At 59.9% G+C, this 18,263-nt stretch overlaps 6 protein-coding genes and 1 non-coding gene across 7 annotated transcripts; 3 read left to right on the top strand and 4 right to left on the bottom strand.

The window, feature by feature from the left end:
- Window positions 1-87: 87 nt before the first annotated feature.
- A1Q1_04505 (Glutamyl-tRNA synthetase) lies at window positions 88-2,164 on the top strand (the record flags this gene model as incomplete). The annotated part of the gene is made up of 6 exons (XM_014322871.1): window positions 88-339; window positions 417-575; window positions 613-783; window positions 839-1,572; window positions 1,618-1,787; window positions 1,899-2,164. 6 exons carry the CDS (start codon window positions 88-90, stop codon window positions 2,162-2,164), a joined length of 1,752 nt encoding a protein of 583 aa, XP_014178346.1.
- A 197-nt stretch (window positions 2,165-2,361) lies between these two features.
- Window positions 2,362-3,890, bottom strand: A1Q1_04504 (uncharacterized protein; the record flags this gene model as incomplete). Its single annotated transcript, XM_014322870.1, has 3 exons — window positions 2,362-2,987; window positions 3,039-3,534; window positions 3,597-3,890. The coding sequence occupies 3 exons, from the start codon at window positions 3,888-3,890 to the stop codon at window positions 2,362-2,364; spliced, it is 1,416 nt and encodes a 471-aa protein (XP_014178345.1).
- A 1,273-nt stretch (window positions 3,891-5,163) lies between these two features.
- On the top strand, window positions 5,164-6,285 carry A1Q1_04503 (membrane protein; the record flags this gene model as incomplete). Its single annotated transcript, XM_014322869.1, has 1 exon — window positions 5,164-6,285. The coding sequence occupies one exon, from the start codon at window positions 5,164-5,166 to the stop codon at window positions 6,283-6,285; it is 1,122 nt and encodes a 373-aa protein (XP_014178344.1).
- A 301-nt stretch (window positions 6,286-6,586) lies between these two features.
- Window positions 6,587-7,634, bottom strand: A1Q1_04502 (uncharacterized protein; the record flags this gene model as incomplete). Its single annotated transcript, XM_014322868.1, has 3 exons — window positions 6,587-6,964; window positions 7,059-7,408; window positions 7,499-7,634. The coding sequence occupies 3 exons, from the start codon at window positions 7,632-7,634 to the stop codon at window positions 6,587-6,589; spliced, it is 864 nt and encodes a 287-aa protein (XP_014178343.1).
- Window positions 7,635-9,621: 1,987 nt separating this feature from the next.
- Window positions 9,622-12,157, top strand: A1Q1_04501 (ATPase; the record flags this gene model as incomplete). The annotated part of the gene is made up of 2 exons (XM_014322867.1): window positions 9,622-10,085; window positions 10,228-12,157. 2 exons carry the CDS (start codon window positions 9,622-9,624, stop codon window positions 12,155-12,157), a joined length of 2,394 nt encoding a protein of 797 aa, XP_014178342.1.
- A 240-nt stretch (window positions 12,158-12,397) lies between these two features.
- Window positions 12,398-12,643, bottom strand: A1Q1_04500 (uncharacterized protein; the record flags this gene model as incomplete). The annotated part of the gene is made up of 1 exon (XM_014322866.1): window positions 12,398-12,643. The coding sequence occupies one exon, from the start codon at window positions 12,641-12,643 to the stop codon at window positions 12,398-12,400; it is 246 nt and encodes an 81-aa protein (XP_014178341.1).
- Window positions 12,644-15,674: 3,031 nt separating this feature from the next.
- On the bottom strand, window positions 15,675-15,754 carry A1Q1_t488. Its single transcript has one exon. It is a non-coding gene; the product is annotated as a tRNA-Met (tRNA).
- Between the last annotated feature and the right edge of the window lie 2,509 nt (window positions 15,755-18,263).

The following is an 18,263-nucleotide window of genomic DNA, read 5'->3' as shown; positions in this document are numbered from 1 at the left end:
CCGGTCTCCGTGTCCGTCCGCGAGATGAGGGTTCGAAAAGTCGGCCCGGTGTGAGGTCTGTTGTTGTGACGACCACCCAGATAAACCATGAGGACAGCAACGCGGAGCTTCAGGCTCGTCTCGCCGCGCCTGTGCAGGCTGCATTCGACGCATGCGTCGCACCAGCATCTCGCGCCCGAGAACGCTGCGGGAGCCGTGCCGCAGAACGCAAGGCTCAGGTTCGCCCCCTCCCCGACTGGATACCTCCACCTCGGCGGACTGCGTACGGCGCTGTTCAACCACCTCCTCGCGCGCAAGTGGGGAGGCAAGTGGCTCCTCCGCATTGAGGACACGGATCGGGTGAGTGCACTCTGGGCCGTCCGGCCTGAGCACCCAGAGTTACAGCTGGCAGCGGACCGGACTATAGCTGACATCAGTCCCGCCTTGTCCCTGGCAGTGTGGACGCGCTCCGTAGCGCCCTCGAGTGGGCTGGCCTCGACTACGACGAGGGTGTGGGAGTCGGTGGACCGTGTGGTCCATATACGCAATCGGAGCGAACAGATCTGTACAGGGAGCATGCGAAGGAGCTCGTTGACGTGAGCTTCAATCCATTCGTTTCTAGCTGACATTTAGAATGGTCACGCGTACGAGTGTTTCTGTACACCAGACGAGCTCGCTGCTATCCGCGCCTCTCTTCGTGCACAGGGAACGCGACAGGGCTACGACGGGCGATGCAGGCACCTGTCCCGCGACGAGGTGCGGCGGAACAAGGAGGCGGGCAGGCCGTACGTCGTCCGCTTCAAGGTGCGTCACCCCGTCCCCTCCTGCTAACTTCCATTGTGGTCTGAGTTAACCCCAGATGGATCCAAAGGTGACGAGCATGCCGGCGGACCTGATCTTCGGCCAGGGACAGCCGATAGGCGGGCAGAACGAGGACTTCATCCTGCTGAAATCGGACGGGTTCCCGACATACCACCTCGCGTCCGTCGTCGACGACCACCTCATGGGCATCTCGCACGTGTTCAGGGGCGAGGAGTGGCTGCCCAGTGTGTCAAAGCACCACCAGCTTTACTCCGCTTTCGGATGGACGCCGCCGCAGTTCGGCCACCTCCCCCTCCTCTGCAACGAGGACGGGACGAAGCTGTCAAAACGATCCGGCGACGTCGACGTCGCAGCGTACGAGCGGGCGGGGTACGAGCCCGAGGCGCTTGTCAACTTCCTCGCCCTGATGGGGTGGGACCACCACGCCGCGCTCGAGCAGAGCGTAGACAGCCTGCCCTACCACGTCAGGCAGGACCAGAACTCGTACTTTGAGGTCTTCTCTATGCCACAGCTGATCCAGGCCTTTGACCTGGGACTCGTCAACCATCGCCGTGCCGCCGTCAGCAGGAGCAAGCTCGACTTCCTGAACAAGATGACGCTGAGGCGCAAGGCGGGCCTGATGTGGGACGACCCCGAGTTCCTCGCTACTGTCGGGAAGGACGTCGGCGCGAATGAGGCGAAGAAGGCGCAGGAGACGGCCAAGGAGGAGCGCGGGCAGCTCATCGCCCGCTTCACGGAGGACCTGAAGGCGCTGCCCGAGGTGAAGGACTCGTAAGTTGATTGTCCGATAACCTTGTGACAGTAACTGACACGCAGACCGCGCTTGAACGATGCCAAGTTCATCGAGAACATCTTCAACATTGAGCTTCCCCGTGCCACAAAATTGAACGAGATGGCGCCCAAGTCGGCATACTTCTTCAAGGGGCCGAACTATGATGACGCGGAGGTTGGAGCGTTCTTCGCAAAGCTGAAGGCGACTACCTACGGTACGTGTCGCTCTGTGTCCGCTCGATCTCCCGCTCTGGCTTCTAAAGGACGGGTGAGGGGCGGGGCAGAGCAATGGAAAGCTTTGTAGACTGGATCGGGCTGACAAACAGTCGAGGGCCTCGCACAGATCATGACGACTCTCTCCTCCCCCTCTCTGGCTTGGGACATGGACTCGATTGACTCGGTCATCAAGCAGACCGCGAAGGATCTGAAGCTGAAGAAGAAGTCCGAGCTCATGCTTTCGCTCCGTCATGCGCTGACGGGCGAGAAGAGCGGACCCATGATAGCCGAGCTGATGTGGACGCTGGGCCGGGAGGAGACCGTGAGGCGGTTGAGGGCGGGCCGGTCGTGGGTCGTCGCCAAGCTGCGCGAGTGAGCGCTTTGCGAGCGAAGCGAGCGAAGGAGCGAACGGTGCAGTAGTAGAGAAGATGTAGAGAGGGAGGCAGGAGTAGCACACAAACAGCATGATCTCACACCTCATATGCATAGGATTACACTAGAGTCGGAATGGTGGAATGGGGGGCGTGAGGGATGCAGTGTAGACGGGTTTAAGAATGAAGGGTGAGTGTCGGTCTACCGCCTCGCCGAGGCCAGCGCCGCCTTCTGCCTCTGCCGCTTCGCCTCGCTCTTCTTCCTCCTCTCTTCTAGCTTCTCTCTTCGCTCCTGCTTCTTGACCTGGGTCGGGGACCTATTCCGTCCCGCCTCTTCATCGGCCTTCTGTTCCGCGAGCTGGTCCATGAATCTCGACACTGAGAGCATGACCCGCTGGTCTAATGACAAATGGACCGGCGTCACGCCCCCCTCAGCCTCGACATTCTGCACTGCAGCCTGAACAATGGGTGTGGAGGCAGGAGGCTCCGGCCCATCGCCCAGGTCTATCGGCGGTTCCTCGATCAGATCCGTGGCTGGGGTGACGCCCACGGCCCCGAGCTCCGAGTATCGCATGTTGGCCTCTGGAGCGCGCTCCTCGCCGTATTTCTCGATGTACGCCTCCTCGGCGCCGTCGAGGTCGTCCAGCGTCCAAGGACCCAGTTTGCCCTCCCGAAACACGCGCAGGAGATACGTCAGCGCACTCTCGGTATCGAGTGCACCACCCTTCTTCAGTCCTCCCAGGCGCGCGGCGAGGGATTCCAAGAACTCGTTCAGGTCATCGCTGGCTGCGGTGGCCTGCAGGCCCAGGAATTGCGTGTACGGCGCGTCTGGCGTCAGCTAATCATCTCGTTTGCAGAGCTGTGGAAACGGGAACTCACGACGATGATCACTGCCCACCATTTCCTCGGCGGCTAGGCGCAGGTTCATCTTGTACAGGAGGTAGTCGGCCACGACCTCCTCCTCAAATAGGCCCGTCTTGATGCCCGCCGTCAGGGCGAGCTTCAGCCCACGCTCCGCTCCCACCTCCCCTTTTCCAAGGTAGGGAACCATGACGCCGGGCGTGTCAAAAACGTACACGTTCGGCTTCTCATACACCTTGACTGTTCCTGTGAGCTTGCGCGTGACGCCTGGCGTAGCGCCGGTCGTGAACGCCTTGCCCTTCTTGACGCCTACGCGTCGCAGAGCGTTGAGCAGCGAAGACTTGCCCACATTCGGCATGCCAACAACCAGCACCTTGAGGTCGGTCAACGTCTCCCCGCGCTCCTTCGCAATGTTGACGGCGGCCTTGAGGACGGCGCGGACGTTGCTGTCCACAGTCGAGTCGGCGAACTGTACCCGCTGACCCGTGAGATTCTGGAAGGCTCTCCGGAGAGGCTGCTCGTCAGATTGGATCCAGCTGGTTCCACGCCCGGCCCAGGCTCGCAAACCAGACTCACCGCCTCGTACCGCTGCTCGGCGAGATCCCGCTTCGTGTATACGACAAGCTTCTCCTTGCCCTTGCCGTGCCGGTCTGGTCCGGCACCAGAATGCCCCCACACGTGCTCGAGCACATTGTCAAAAGCCGGGTTGACGCTGGTGAGAGGTAATCGCGCATCGCGCGCTTCGAGAACGAGGTCGACCTCCTCCAGCAGCGCGGGCAGCTGGTTCAGCGACTTGGCCATGTGGCCCGCGAACCAACTGGGCGTTTGGAGCGGGTACGTGAATGCTGTTCGGGCCAGGTGGGTCGTCATGGCGCCGACGTTGCGTTGTGATTAGGTGGGTTAGAGGGAAGTGAGGTGCGCGTGCAAGACGTCAGACGTCAGCCAGCGTCGTCGAGCTCGACGCTTGCCGAAATCTCGAACTCACCTCCACAACATTGCAGGTGGAGGTGGGTAATCTCGCGTGGGTGCTATGGTCACGTGACTGTTCACGGAGATTCCGAATCTGTCACCCATGCAGGCAGGTCCTTTGCTCCATCTCGCAGTCGCAAACGTGCACTTTCTTCTTGCAGGTCATGAACAGTCTGATCAGCATTTTCGCACTTCTGCGCTAAAAATAGATGCATAAGAGATCCTTGTACCGATCGGCAACACAAAGTTGAGAAGCTGGACTCGTAGAAATCGCGCAGGCGCCATTCGCCGATGCCCGATGCGGTCACCCAGTCAGTTAGGGCTGTGGCGAACGACGCCGTGCCTGAGCCTGTGAGCCTGGAGGCATGCGTGGGTACCTACCTACGTCTTGGCCGCGCTGCACCACCGAAGCCAGTTACTTCGGTGTCATAACAAATCTTGTCTTCTCACCATTCCTCACGACAAAACGACAGTATGCGGAGAAGCCATCTCCTCGCTCTCGCAGCCTCGGTGCCGCTAGGTACGTCGCGTTCACAGTGGAGCTCGGCCAGACTGGCCAGTGCAGACAATTGAGCCTGCGCGGCGCCAAGTGCCAGCCTGAGCTTCTGGGCTTGCACTGGCATTGGCACGTCGCCACAGCCAGACTCTGCTACGCCTGATGTCCGCTGCGCTCGCCGTATTGCTGCGCGGCGTCGCTCCGCTCCGCCGCTCGCATGCTGACTTCCAGCCCTCGCCCACGGACACCACGCCGTGGAGGACATTGACCCGCAAGTCCCCATCGACTGGATCATGTGGGTGCACATGAGCGTGCAGACGTTTGTGTGGGGCCTGCTCTTCCCGTTAGGCATGGTTCTCGGCTTGTCGAAGTGAGTTCAAACTGGCGTTTCTGGGCCGGCGCCGAAGGTGGGAAACTAGTGTCGGGCGTCGACGGGGCGTCGACTAGCCGATCAGCGATGGAAGTCTCGGTGTCCTTTCGGCAGCGCCCGGCGCCCGATGATGCACGCACGGCCCAGACTTGCCCGACAGTCCGGTGTGGCTTACACAACCCTCGCTAACGCGCAGGTCACGCTACCACGTCCCGCTGCAGAGCATCGGCGTCGTGACGACCTTCATAGCAGCCTGGCTGGGGCACCACCACGGCGGGCGCGAGTTCCCCTCAAGTGTGCACGGGACGATGGCCAAGATCATCACATTCGTGCTGATCGTGCAAACGGCTTGCGGCGTCTTTCTCAAGCTCCACGTCCTTGAGGGAACTGTCAGGCCGTGGGTGAAGCGCGTCCACGGGCCGCTCGGCATGGCCTTCCCCGTGATCGGGTGGACGCAGATGCTGTTCGGCGTCGCGACTGCGTTCGGGTACTGCCGCGGCGGCAATCTGGGGCAGTGCGCCGCACACTACATCATGGGCAGTGCCTTTATCGGCTACGCTGCGATTCTGGTGATCATGCTGAATCTCGGCGGACGGTGGTTGGCACGGACGGGCCAATCCCAGGAAATGTTGGATTCAGCGGTGATTACGGTGTGGGGCATCATCAACACGTTCACGGAGCACCATGGCGGCCCATGGACACACAAGGACATGCAGCACACCATGATGGGCGTCCTGTGGTGGGCTGGCGGCATGCTAGGCCTCTTCCTGAGTCGCAAGGGGCGGCGCAGTTTCGTCCCCGCCGCCATCATCGTCATGACCGGGTGGGGCATGAGCGCGCACACCCAGAGTCTCATGATCAGCACAAAGATCCACGCCATGTTCGGGTACGCTTTAATGGCGGCGGGGGTTTGTCGGATCATCGAAGTCTGCTTCGTGCTGCACGACCAGCCGACGCCGCCCGGGCTCGCGCGCGTGTTCCAGCAATTACCGCCCTATCTGCTCACGCTGGGCGGCACATTGTTCATGAGCGCGACAGACGAGGAGCTCCGGCACGCCGACGACGTCGGCATCGACTACGTCTCGTATGCCCTGTTCGACTTTTCGCTGTCGTTCATCATCTACCTCGTCATCAGCGGGTTGGTGCACCTCTACGCGACGACGGGGCGCAACGCGGCCAAGTACGCCGAGCTCGACACTGTCAACGCGGATGCCGAGGGATACGCGAAACTGAACCAGAACCCGCACACCAATGGCGGGCCGAGGGAGGTCCTCCATGATGTGGGCGAGGAGGAGGATGATGGACCGGAGGCGTACGAGTTGACGGACCGCGGGAGCCATTCGGGCGACAGCGACGCGGTCAAGATTGGCGGAGAGGACGAGGTCGATTGGCTCGCTAGGGGAGCCAGGGGGCAAGGTGTTAGGCTGTGAGCGGGCGAGCGACGAGCGCAGCGAGTGGAGAGTCGCGCGAGCCGCGCGAGCCGCGAGTCACTTGGAGGCGAAACGAGAGTGCCAGTGCGAGCTGGTGTTAGACTGTAGTTATCTGTCGAACAGACTTGATGTATCACATGGACGTGGCAACTCTGACCTTCTCACTCACGCTCCCCAACCCTCGCTAACTCACACAGATCCTCGTGAAAACATCATGACATTTCGTGGCCCCTCAGGCAGGGGGCAATACAAGAATTCTATGTTGAACTAATCCTTACAAATGTTGAAGACTCTCTCCCGCTCAATCGCTCATCTCGTCGTCATTATCCTCGGCATATACTGCTCTCCGGCGGAGGAACCCGTGCATGGCGAGGCGTTCGCGCTGCTCCTCGAGGCGCGCGTGGACGGCGGCGCTGAATTCCGAGTGCAGCGCCGAGAGATTCGCCTTGGCCTGGGGCAGGGCTTCTGTGAGGCTGGACAGGGTGGGGATGGCCGGCAAGGGCCCGACGCCGGGGATGATGAATGCGTCGGCTGGTGCGGCGTACGGCGTGACGAGGGGCGAGTCCTCGGGCGTGCTCCCGCCCAGCTCGAGGTGCGGGGGCCGCTTCGCTTCCTTCGCCTCCTTCTCCTCCGCTGCCGCCTTCGCCTCCGCAGCCGCAGCCTTGGCCACGGCCCTCGCCTTGGAGCGCCGCTTCAGGTATCCCACCACGCCGCCGCGCATCCAGCTCACATGCAGCGTGAGTGCCAGCCCCAGGATGATCGCGGGCACCCACGAGCCCTCCATGATCTTCCGCGAGGAGGGGCGCAGCGCATCCACCAGCAGCACGCTGTTGAAAATGATGCGCGTGATCAGCATTAGGGTGAGGAAGCGCTCGTCGCTGCGCACCGCCGGGAAGAGACTGGAGATGGCCAGATCGAACGTTGGCAGCTCCATGATGCTCGCAGTCAGGAAGACGCAGGACTGCATCGACGTCGCGCAGTGCGCCATCACGCCAATGTAGACGATGTGGTGGATCCAGCCCGTCAGCAGCCCGACCTGTTTCCGGTACGCGACGTATCCGATCGTGAGGTCGGCTGGGCGTTAGCGTGTACTTCTCCGGTGGCGAATGGAGATGTGTAGCCACTATGACCTCAGAGGACTAGTAGCCTCGGAGATCGACACCTCGGCTCTCGGTGCTGACGTCTGCGCATCCAGAAGATCACAGATACTTACAGAACAGGTATGTGCCGAAGAAGGCGACCACGACGTCCGCGAGATGCCTCGTCCACCCGTTGTTGCCCAGGTACCACATGCGCTCGATGCCGCCCGTGAGGTAGCCGTACACGAACGGGAGGGAAGCGAGCGTCATGGTCGCCGAGCTGAGCGTGGAGAGGACGTATGCGCGCTGCTTTTGTGTCTCAAAGCGCGGCGCGATCGTGCGGTACACTGCACAAAAGAGTGCGAACAGCGGTACCGGCAGCACGACGGCTGGTGGCAACGAGCCCAGCTCGAGTTTGCCACTGAGGCTGAAAGTCGACATTTTTGTTGACGGGCAGGAATCAGGCAATCAGACTTTCAGGGGAGGGAAGCTCGGTCTCGGTGTCTGTCTTCAGGTTCGAGGTCGGTTTGAGGCCGGGGTTATTATAGAGATGGAAGGTTTCGAGATAAGATAGCTGGAAGCATGGACTGGCGTTTGTCGTGTTGTTGGAGTAGCTGGCGGCGTCAGTTGTTGCTTTTGCTTTGGGGCGTGACGCTTTCCCGACGAGGTAAGCCGACGGCGCGGCCGCGCAGGTGTCCGCGCTGGCGCAGGTGTTGTTGACATACCGTGGTTAGCTGGTGGACACGTGCGTCGGTGGGAACGTTGTTGACTGCCCGGAATTCGTGGAGTCGTTGTTGGAGTGAGTGAATGCAGTAGTGTGTAGTGTGGAGTGAGTAGTGAGAAAAAGGAAAAAAGATGCATGCTTGGCTGACACTACCTGGCGTTATCCTTGTGCGAGCGAGTGCGCAGACTCTGCCTTTTACCGGTTGCTCTGCTGCGCGCGGATGGACAGACAGTCAGTCGATCGGCTGGGAAGCGGAGAATTGCACCGGTAGAGAGAGAGTGCGCGTCCTGTGTGCACCGGTTCGCTGTCGCTGTGCCGGGCGGTGTGCGACCCACTACGCATCCTTTCACCGTCGACAAGACAGCGTTTGAATGCGCAAAGCCAATGGATGAACGCTGCGGGATGGATGGCATTGACCCGTGGTACGTGCGCGTCTTTGTCGTTGCGTGATTCAACGCGCGGCTGTGATTGAGCAGTCCTTTGCGGGTCAGGGTGAGACCAAGGTTCTGGTCGCATGTGATCGGGGGGTCACCACCCTTCAACCTCGGAATGAGGACATCCCGCAAACTGGGCGACGGAATGTGGACGCCAGCAGGTCACGTGCTGTGTTGACTCTTCCCACCGTGGGAGAGTGTTGAAGCTCTCTCACCCACGTGGCCAGCTAAACAACCCTAGGTTCGATTCAGTGAACAGCCCTGAAACTTTTTGGCGCTGGAAAGTTTTGGCTGAGAGCTGAGTCATCGTGCGTCAACCAAGGGGAGCTGCGTCAGTGGCGTCCAAGACCGGCGGCGACTGGGCGGGCTCGGTCGAGCCAAGCCCATGTGTTCGCCGCAGAGTCACTCGCTTGCGACGCCTGCCGGCGTCCAGTCGCTGCCAGATGCTGCAACTTGGTCATGGCGCTGTGCACAATGAAATTGACGCATGAAGAACGTTACATAGACGATGGCTGGCCCAGGCACATACCGAGGCTCCCCATGCATGCATGCTGGACAACCAAAAGCCGAGCTACGAAGAGCGGGGCTGTGATTAGGAGGTTCGGGTTGGCTGATTGCGTAGTTGGGCGAGTAGTGTTCGGAATCGCGTCCGCCACGCCCAGTGCTCATAACTCCGTTGCCCCCTTGACCAAGTGCGGAAATTTGCTCCCGCACTCCGACGCTCGCTCACTCACTCGCCACCCAGCGTCAACCAGCGGCACTCACGAGTCAAGGGTCGGTCGGCCGGGCAGTCTGTAGCGCAGCGCACTTGGCCGATCTGGAACGACCCGGCACACACCGACACGCACGCTTTCGCAACGTCTGTTCCGACATTTCCATACCCACTCCTTCCTTCCGATCACTTCGAGTTTTCTTTCCTCCTATCTCCTTCAAGGACAGCTACCCGGGAGCGACACGGAAGAGACGAGACGACGGACGCTTCGCACTACACTCTTGACCACTTCTCTTTTCCATTCCCTGCATACGTCCATTCCTTTTAGATACTTTTCTCTTTCACACCACAACCGACGCCGAGGCTCGACTCCGACGGCCCCACACCATGTTCCGCCTTCCTCTGCGCAGCGCCATGCGGCGTAGCGCGTTTGTGAGGCCCACGATGCGGCCCACTGCGATGCTCTCGACGTCCGTCTTCCGCGCCAACACCGGCCAGCCCCGGCCGGGAAACAACTCACCGACGCCGCAAGGTCTTGAGGGCGTGTTCGGCGGCAAGGAGACGGTGCCCAAGGCGCCTAACCCGGCTCCCGGAAGCGAGCCTCTGAAGCCGCCCCAGCAGCCGACGCACGGCACTGAAGAGGGCAAGGACCAGCCCTCTGGAGCGAAGAATGACGGTCGCGATGACGACGGAGGCGACTGGAAGGACCGGAGGCCGAGGCTCAGCGACGAGAAGGCTGGCAAGAAGACGGCGACCGGCGGAGGCGGCGGCGGTGGTGGCAGCGGAGGCCAGGGCGGTAACGGCAACTTTGGTGGCCTCACGCCCAACCAGCTTCTTCTTGCTGCGATCTCGTAAGCTCTCAAGTCCCGTTGTTGTAGCTGACCCCAGAACCTATGTCCTGTACTCGATCACCTCGCCCGGCGAGCACTCGACCCGCGAGATCACCTGGCAGGAATTGTGAGTTAAACTACCCATGGCGTGAACTAATCCCAGCCGCAACCAGCTTCTCGCCCGTGGCCTTGTCCAGTCACTCGAGGTCGTGAACGGCAACAAGGTCCGCGTCCACCTGCACAACCCCATTTCTGGCTCTTCTGGCTCCTCGTCCAGCGGCGGCAGCACCCCCGGCACCACCGACCCGCCTCGCGGCCCGGCTCCTTATGTCTTCACGATCGGCTCGCTCGAGAACTTTGAGCGCCTCCTCCGCGAGACGCAGGACGAGCTCGAGATTCCTCCCTCCGAGCGCATCCCTGTGTCCTACCACGAAGAGACGAGCGGCTTCCAGATGATGCTCCACTTTGCGCCTACGCTCTTCTTTGCCGGATTCCTTCTCTGGATGATGCGCCAGCGTGGTGGTGGTGTCGGCGGCGGATCGGGCGGCGTCTTTGGCGTCGGCAAGTCCAAGGCCAAGATGTTCAACCAGGACCTGGACGTTGCTGTGCGCTTCCGCGACGTAGCGGGTGCGGACGAGGCCAAGGAGGAGATCATGGAGTTTGTCAAGTTCCTGAAGGAGCCGGCGCGCTACGAGAAGCTCGGAGCCAAGATTCCCCGTGGTGCCATCCTCTCCGGTCCCCCGGGAACGGGTAAGACGCTCCTCGCCAAGGCGACGGCGGGCGAGGCCAAGGTTCCCTTCCTCTCTGTGTCCGGATCCGAGTTTGTGGAGATGTTTGTCGGTGTCGGTCCCTCGCGTGTGCGCGATCTCTTCGCGACGGCCAAGAAGAACGCCCCCTGCATCATCTTCATCGACGAGATTGACGCCATCGGCAAGGCGCGTGGCAAGGGCGGACAGTTTGGCGGCAACGACGAGCGCGAGAGCACGCTGAACCAGCTCCTGGTCGAAATGGACGGCTTCGGCACGAAGGAGCACATCGTCGTGCTGGCCGGTACCAACCGTCCAGACGTGCTCGACCCGGCGCTGATGCGTCCCGGTCGTTTCGACAGGCACATTGCGATCGACCGACCGGACATTGGCGGCCGCCGCCAGATTTTCAAGGTGCACCTTGGCCCGCTCAAGCTGTCGTCCGACCTGACGCTGGACACGATTGCGGAGAAGCTTGCGCTGCTGACGCCTGGCTTCTCGGGCGCGGATATTGCCAACGTGTGTAACGAGGCTGCTCTGCGCGCGGCGCGCCGCGACGGCGACAGCGTGACGGAGGACGACTTTGACGGCGCGATTGAGCGTGTGATTGCGGGCCTGGAGCGCAAGTCGCGCGTGCTCGGCAAGAACGAGAAGAAGACGGTCGCGTACCACGAGGCGGGACACGCCGTCTGCGGCTGGTTCCTCGAGTACGCCGACCCCCTGCTCAAGGTCAGCATCATCCCGCGCGGCGTCGGCGCGCTCGGGTACGCGCAGTACCTGCCCAAGGAGCGGTTCCTGTTCAGCACGCAGCAGCTCCTGGACCGGATGTGCATGACGCTTGGCGGGCGTGTGGCGGAGGAGATCTTCTTTGGCGAGATCACGACGGGTGCGCAGGACGACCTGCAGAAGATCACCAAGATGGCGCACGAGGTCGCATCCAACTACGGCATGGACCCCTCCATCGGACCCATCTCCTATGGCGGGCAGCAGGGACAGCAGGAGGCGTTCCAGAAACCCTTCTCTGAGGCTACCGCTCAGGAAATCGACGGCGCGGTCCGCAAGATGATCAAGGACGCGCACACGCGCACGACCGAGCTGCTGACCAAGCACAAGGCCGATGTGGAGAAGGTCGCAGCCCTCCTCCTCGAGAAGGAGGTGATCACGCGTGAGGACATGCGGCTGCTGCTCGGCAAGCGGCCGTTCGAGCACGCAGACGAGATGGACGTGTACATTGAGAAACAGCTCGATGTCGACGCCGAGAAGAGGAAGAAGGCGAGGGAGAACCTGAAGGAGGTCGACCCGGAGGATAACAAGGAGGATGCTGGAAAGGAGAAGCAGGAGAACTAGATAGACTCAAGACAAAACGCATTGGCATTCATTTTTTTCTCATAGTTGCATAAAACAATGTCACACCTCAGCGAACCATCACGAGGCGCGAGGCGCGCAGCGCCGAGCGTCCCCGGTCCTCACAGTTGTTGTCTAGCAAGAGCAGATCGGCAAGAGATACATTGCATTTACTACCTGACTACATTTCCGAGATCAGTTACGCCTGTCGTCAGCTTCTCCGCAATAGCTTCAGCTCAAGACTCACTTGCTCGGGACATCGCCCTGTCCGTGCTCCGAGTGCGCCTGCCTTGCCGAGTCGAACGCGACCTTGGCATCGGTGCTGGGCGCAGTGGCGGCGGCCTTGATCTCCTCGGAGACCTTGGGCGAGATGTCGCCGGGCGGGACGAGGGGCTTGTTCTTGTTCTTCTGCTCTTCTGTGTACTGCGTCAGGGGCTGTTTCCAGATGTACAGGCCCGAGAGGACGCCTGCGGGGGTTAGCTTTGGCATGCGGTGTTTAGCTGGGAAAGTGGGAAGGTGGGACGAGGGAGGGGAAAGGTGGGAGGAAGAGGGCTGAGGAAGGCAGGAGAGGGCGAGGGCAGGGGAGAGGAAGGCTGAGAACGGTCAAGAGGCAAGGGAAGGGGAGATGAGCGGGAGGGGCTCAAGGAGGAGAGTTGGGGAGGAAGACACCAGCTGGATAGAACGGTTGAGACAGCTGTTCCAAGGGAACATCATTGTGAGAAGGATACTCACCAAGTCCAGCCGCAAACAGGAGAGGAAGGGGAGATCGACCGCCGGCCATTATTGTTGTTGATAGAGTGTTCGATGTAAAGTTCGATGTCAAGAGTGACTCAGAGAGATGATATGAGTAATGAGGACGGGGTGAGAAACCTATGACGGCGAGGCGCACCACTTGTCGGAGCGGAGGGCAGCGGAGATGACGGAGTGGAGGCGTGCTTTCATACCTTTCATTGCGCTGATATCATTCGGCGGGGCCAGGCACGGCGTCCGTTTCGTCAGGCTCATACCGCAGGAAGAGGAAGTGGAGGTACAGAGGCACGCAGGAAGGTCTGGTGGAGGTGCAGCAGGTGGAGGTCGATCGGATGACTGGACGCGGCGAGGGGGTTGTCAACAAATGTCAACTTTTGGTGTCTTCCCTCTTCCCTTCGCTCACTCTCACAGTCGATACACGCTCAAGCAGCTCAGAGACTCACTCTTGGATCCTCTTGATTCTCAACACTCCGGTATCCGACGTCCCGACAGTGAGACCGGCTTCCCCTCGAACCCTACATCATGAGCCAGGCAGGTCCCAGCCAGAGCCAGGCGGCCAGCCAGCGTGCACCGGTGAGCTTCAAGTCGATGATCCGGTGGACTCTAGCTGACAGACAGATTCTGGTTGCGGAGACACCAGATGTGCGTCCTTTCGCACGGCTGCTGCGCGGCATTGGACTGAAGCATGTAAGTCACACCTCGCCCCCTGGCACGCCAGCACGAATGCGCCCTCGCGACTATTGCGCCCCCGCTACGTCTTTGCATCGTCACACCTCGGGCACGTCTTCCCTCCTTCCCACGATACAACGACTTGACCGTTGCGTTGTCCTTCCTTCCCCTCACTTCCTCCCTTCTTCCTCCCTTCTCTCTGTCATACCGACCAGCACTCCCAGCCTCCTTTATGAGTGCTTTACATCCGTGCGACGCCCACAAGCTATGTGGTGCCGGATGATAGCTGACACCAGAACGCAATCATGACCGTGTCTGACGCCGGGTTCGAAGTCACAGTCGAGGAGGTCAAGTCCCTTTGCGCGACGGCGTGGATCCCGTCCAACCTCTTCTCCGTGTTCGAGTACACGCCGCAAGACGAGGACGAGGTAGACGTGTTCGAGCTCTCCTTAGATGCGCTCCTACAGTGTCTCAACATCTTCGGAAACGCAGGCGGCACCTCTGGCGGCGGCGGCAAGCGGCGCTGGGCCGGTGACGCCCTTCCGGGGGAAGACGACGACCCGCCGCCCCGCTTCGACAGGGGCAAGAATACGTTTATGCGCCTGACCTGGGCTGGGCGCGGGAGTACCCTTGATGTCATGCTGTGAGCTCTTCAGAAAGGAACGACGAGCTGACTGGAAGGAGGGACGACAGCAAGGGACCTGTGACGCAGTGCAAGTTTAGCACGCTCGAACCGGAAGAGATCATGAACCATCCCTTTGATGAGGAGAGCCAGTGAGCTGTCCGCATGTGCCTAGCTAACATCAGGCTCGTGTACATGATCATGAAGGTGCTGATCCATGGCCATTGGTAGCTGACGACAGAGTCCTTGGTTCCGTGACGCGCTCATGGACCTCCCACCGTCAGCCGCGCGCGTTATCCTCCGGCTGAAGCCTGGCGAGGGCAGTGAGCGAGAACGCAAGCGATCAGCGCGTTTCTCACTCTACGCCGAGGGCGATTTTGGAACTGTACAGGTGAGCTCATGCCCGACCTTCTGATAGCTAACTGCAGGTGAATGATCTTCCCCAGCTTCTGTCAAGTTCTCGGGACTCAATGAGCAAGCTGACCCCAGTTCGACTACCCCTACGAACGCGAGGTCATGGAGGCGTTCGAATGCGATCAGCCCGTTGTGTTCAGGTTCGCTCCTCTGACTAGCTGACCTGCAGTCTTCAACAGCTAACTCCGACAGCTACCACGCGCCGCATATCGCGCTCCTGTCCAAAGCGCTTCAGCACAGCCTCAAGGTCTGCCTGCGTATCGACGAGACGGGCTTCCTCTCCGTCCAGGTCATGATGCCCGTGCCGGACAGCATGCCGCCACACATGCACAATGGCATTTTGGAGTTCAAGGTGAGCTGGAAGCCCCGAGATCTGTAGCTAATGGCAGATGCATGCGCTTGAGGAGGAGGACGACGAGTAGAGATGGTGCGAGCTGTTGCTGTGGGTAGTCAGTTGAGCCCAGTTTGCTCTAGGTCCCAGCCTACGCCTGGGGATGCGGGTGAGCTCATCTTCATCCAGGGGTAGCTGACACCAGTCACTTTATAGATGGACGTTGTAACAATGTGAGCTTATGGAGCCTGCAACCGAGCTGACAGCAGATGCATAGGACTAAAACAACCTGTCACTTCTTCGCCATTGCTTGGACTATTGTGAGCTGAAGCCTTCGTCTTACTCGAAGCTGACAGCAGACACTGACACCGTACCTGGATCTCAACTGGGAAACTGCTTGGTGAGCTCTTTTCAGATCGGCTTTAGCTGATGGCAGAGCCACAGATCCTTTGGTCATCAAGATCGCCGCAGTCAGGTTCCTGTACCCACGCAGCTTCCTCCTTTGCGAACGTATGCAGTCAGCTTATTCCTGTAGCCAAGCTGACCCCTTCCAGTCTACACCCGGTTGCGGCTTACGACACTCAACCTGTCGACTTCCGTCCGATGTCATCGGCTTACCCTTCCCCTTACCCCTCCCACCTTCGACCAATCACCACCCACCCTGCCTTCCTTCCCTGACCAGCCAACAATCCTCAATCCCTCAGGTGCAGCGCGCAGAAAACAAAAAAGCTGTCTAGCGACGAGAAGTTTCGATCTTCTGCCCTTTGGGTGAACTCATATGAGCCCAACGCTCTTCCATCTGAGCTACGTCGCTTGGAGATGAAATTGATCGGCTGACGAGATCCTTGTTTGGTGCCTGTGGAGTGTGGCACTAGCGGCTTTTCTAGCCCTTGTGAGCTTCCAAGGTGTTTTGTAAAGCTGACGCCAGAACGTGTCTCCATGCATGCATGAGATACTTTGATGAGCTGCTTATGCCCCACGGGTAGCTCACACCAGTCCGGGCACCATGCAACACAGCGCGGCCGGTCCGCTGGGTGGAGAGGTAAGCTGACCACGGCCTGGCGGGGGCCGAGGGTGGCGGGGAGGTAGCTAATAGCCGCATGCTTTGAGAGCTGATAGCCCAGCTTACCTGTCTTCACGAAGCGCAAGCCGGGAACGTAGACCGGTTCGGTCAGGTGAGTTGGGGACGCACCGACATGGTAGCTGATCTCAGGCTGTGTGAAGGTAGCTTGACCGCGTATGTGGAAGAGCTGACAACAGGTGTTCTTAATTTGCCAGAATGGAAGCGAACGGTCAGCGGTGAGTAACAGCTCCGCAGCCAGGGTGAGCTGACCACCAGCACATCGAGAGTCATATCGAACACTGCACAAGTCCGAGCAGCACGATGGGGGTTAGAGCTCAATTCTAAGCGTAGCTGAACTCAGAATCGACCAATTCAAGGTCAGACTGCCGGCTAACACTCTCGCAGGCAGATAACTACTGTACCAACGCTCCCGCCAGAAGACACTTACCAGGTGTGAGCTAAGAACGAAACACCCAACAGCTGACTAACATCCAACACGTACAGCCACAGGTACGTAGCTGTGTGTACTCTGCTTCTGAGCTGACCAGCAGCTCCTTGGACGGGAGCCGTACCAACACAGCCCGATCTGCGAGCCGCGCGATTTCTGGAGTGAAGCTGACTGACAGAATCCGGAGTTGTGCGGCTCTGTTGATGTACTGAAATCAAGATAGGAGAATGTGAGCTCTCCGAAGGCCTCCGAGCTGACTCGCAGGTAGGCGGAAGCTGCCACGTGCCTGTGAGCTGACCCCAGGTTCCCGTCCTGCTTCGAGCTCTCTCGTCGGTTTGGGCACACGTGCCAAGCGTTGAGCCTCCCGCCGTGTCAAGCTCATCCCAGTCTCTTCTCTTGTGCGTGACAGCTACGGTGCGGTGTCATCTAGCTAACAGTCAGGGGTGAGCTAGTTGAGATTCTCTCTGAGCTAGGTCTCAGATACGACAGTTACTGAACCTCGCCGAAAAACTGACGACTCCGTCGACATAGCGGGCAGCATTTTCATCGGAGATAGGAGGTGAGCTGGACCCACCCTGTCGTACGGAAGCTGACGACAGAAAACGAAGGCGGTATGCTTGGTATGCTGTGCCGAAGCTGACGCCAGTGATAGCTCACAGGTGATGCTGAGTGAGTAGCCGCCACTGGAGTGGGGAGCTGATCTCAGACTCGTGTACCGGCCTACAAGAAGCAGAGACGATGCGCTTGACACTGTGGGCTGCCCGGATAGCGGCCATTAGCTGACTCCAGCTTCAAGCTTGGGATTGACATGCGCGCGCTTCGCCTTCCCGGTCAAAGCTGACTGCAGTATGCGGAGAGCTTTTGGGCCCTCCTTCGAGCTAAGGGAGATGGTGTGCAGCCATGAAGGCGTCCAGTAGCTGACTCCGCTTCCCCACGGGGTTCTGTCTCACGGACGGTCGACAGGTTCACTTCTTAGGAGTAGGTAGGCACAGGCTCACGGTCAGCTTTTGGCTGTAGCAACCTACGCTAATTCCAGCATGAGGGCATGGCAGGAGATCACGGTGGTGGCATTCAGCCTCGAGATGAGCTGATGAAACAATGCCTAGCTGACACAAAACAGTACGGTCCTTGGCATCGCGGTACATTGCAAGCTCACAAAGCTTTCCGAAGCTGAGTACAGCGTTGAGTGTGTCTCTTGTCTCACCGCCAGCTGCGTATCGCAAACCACCGGTAAGCTGTCTCCTTTCATCTCTGAGCTCATCACAGTTGTTGCAGGAGAAGAGTACGAATCGCAGCTAGCCTTCCCATCGCGTACAGCTGACAAACAGACAACGGGTGCCACACTGAGCCGTCTCGACCGACCAGCCGCCATAGCCGACATCTGGTAAGCTGCATCTCGGTTCCTGAAGCTGACTCCAGACCGGAGACGAGGTAAGCTGCTGGCAGTTGCTCTGGCGAAGCCGACACCAGACACCCTCAGGAGCGCGATGTGGATGGACCCGGGCAAGCGCCACATTGAGCAGTGAGGGAGAGCTGTTTTTCTCTCGTCCCCCTTGAGCTCACGACAGCCGTTTGTGTGGGCAAGAGAACCTCTCTTGCAGCGATTGCAATAAGGATAAGCATCCTCGTCCGGCACAAGACATCTCGTCAGTGTGTTCCCAGCTGGGTATGCGCTGGTTAGCTACGTTCGCTTTGCACCAGCTAACGTCAGCCCCCAGCCACAGACTAATACTAGCCATAAGCTGAGACAGCAATGGACGGGGACTGGAAGCGGCGGGTCACCCCCCCCTCCAGGTCATGATGCCCGTGCCG

This window comes from Trichosporon asahii, assembly GCF_000293215.1.
Source record: "Trichosporon asahii var. asahii CBS 2479 unplaced genomic scaffold scaffold00070, whole genome shotgun sequence".
Taxonomy (NCBI): domain Eukaryota; kingdom Fungi; phylum Basidiomycota; class Tremellomycetes; order Trichosporonales; family Trichosporonaceae; genus Trichosporon; species Trichosporon asahii.
Note: the sequence above shows the minus strand (reverse complement) of the source record. Positions and strands in the feature narration are given on the sequence as shown.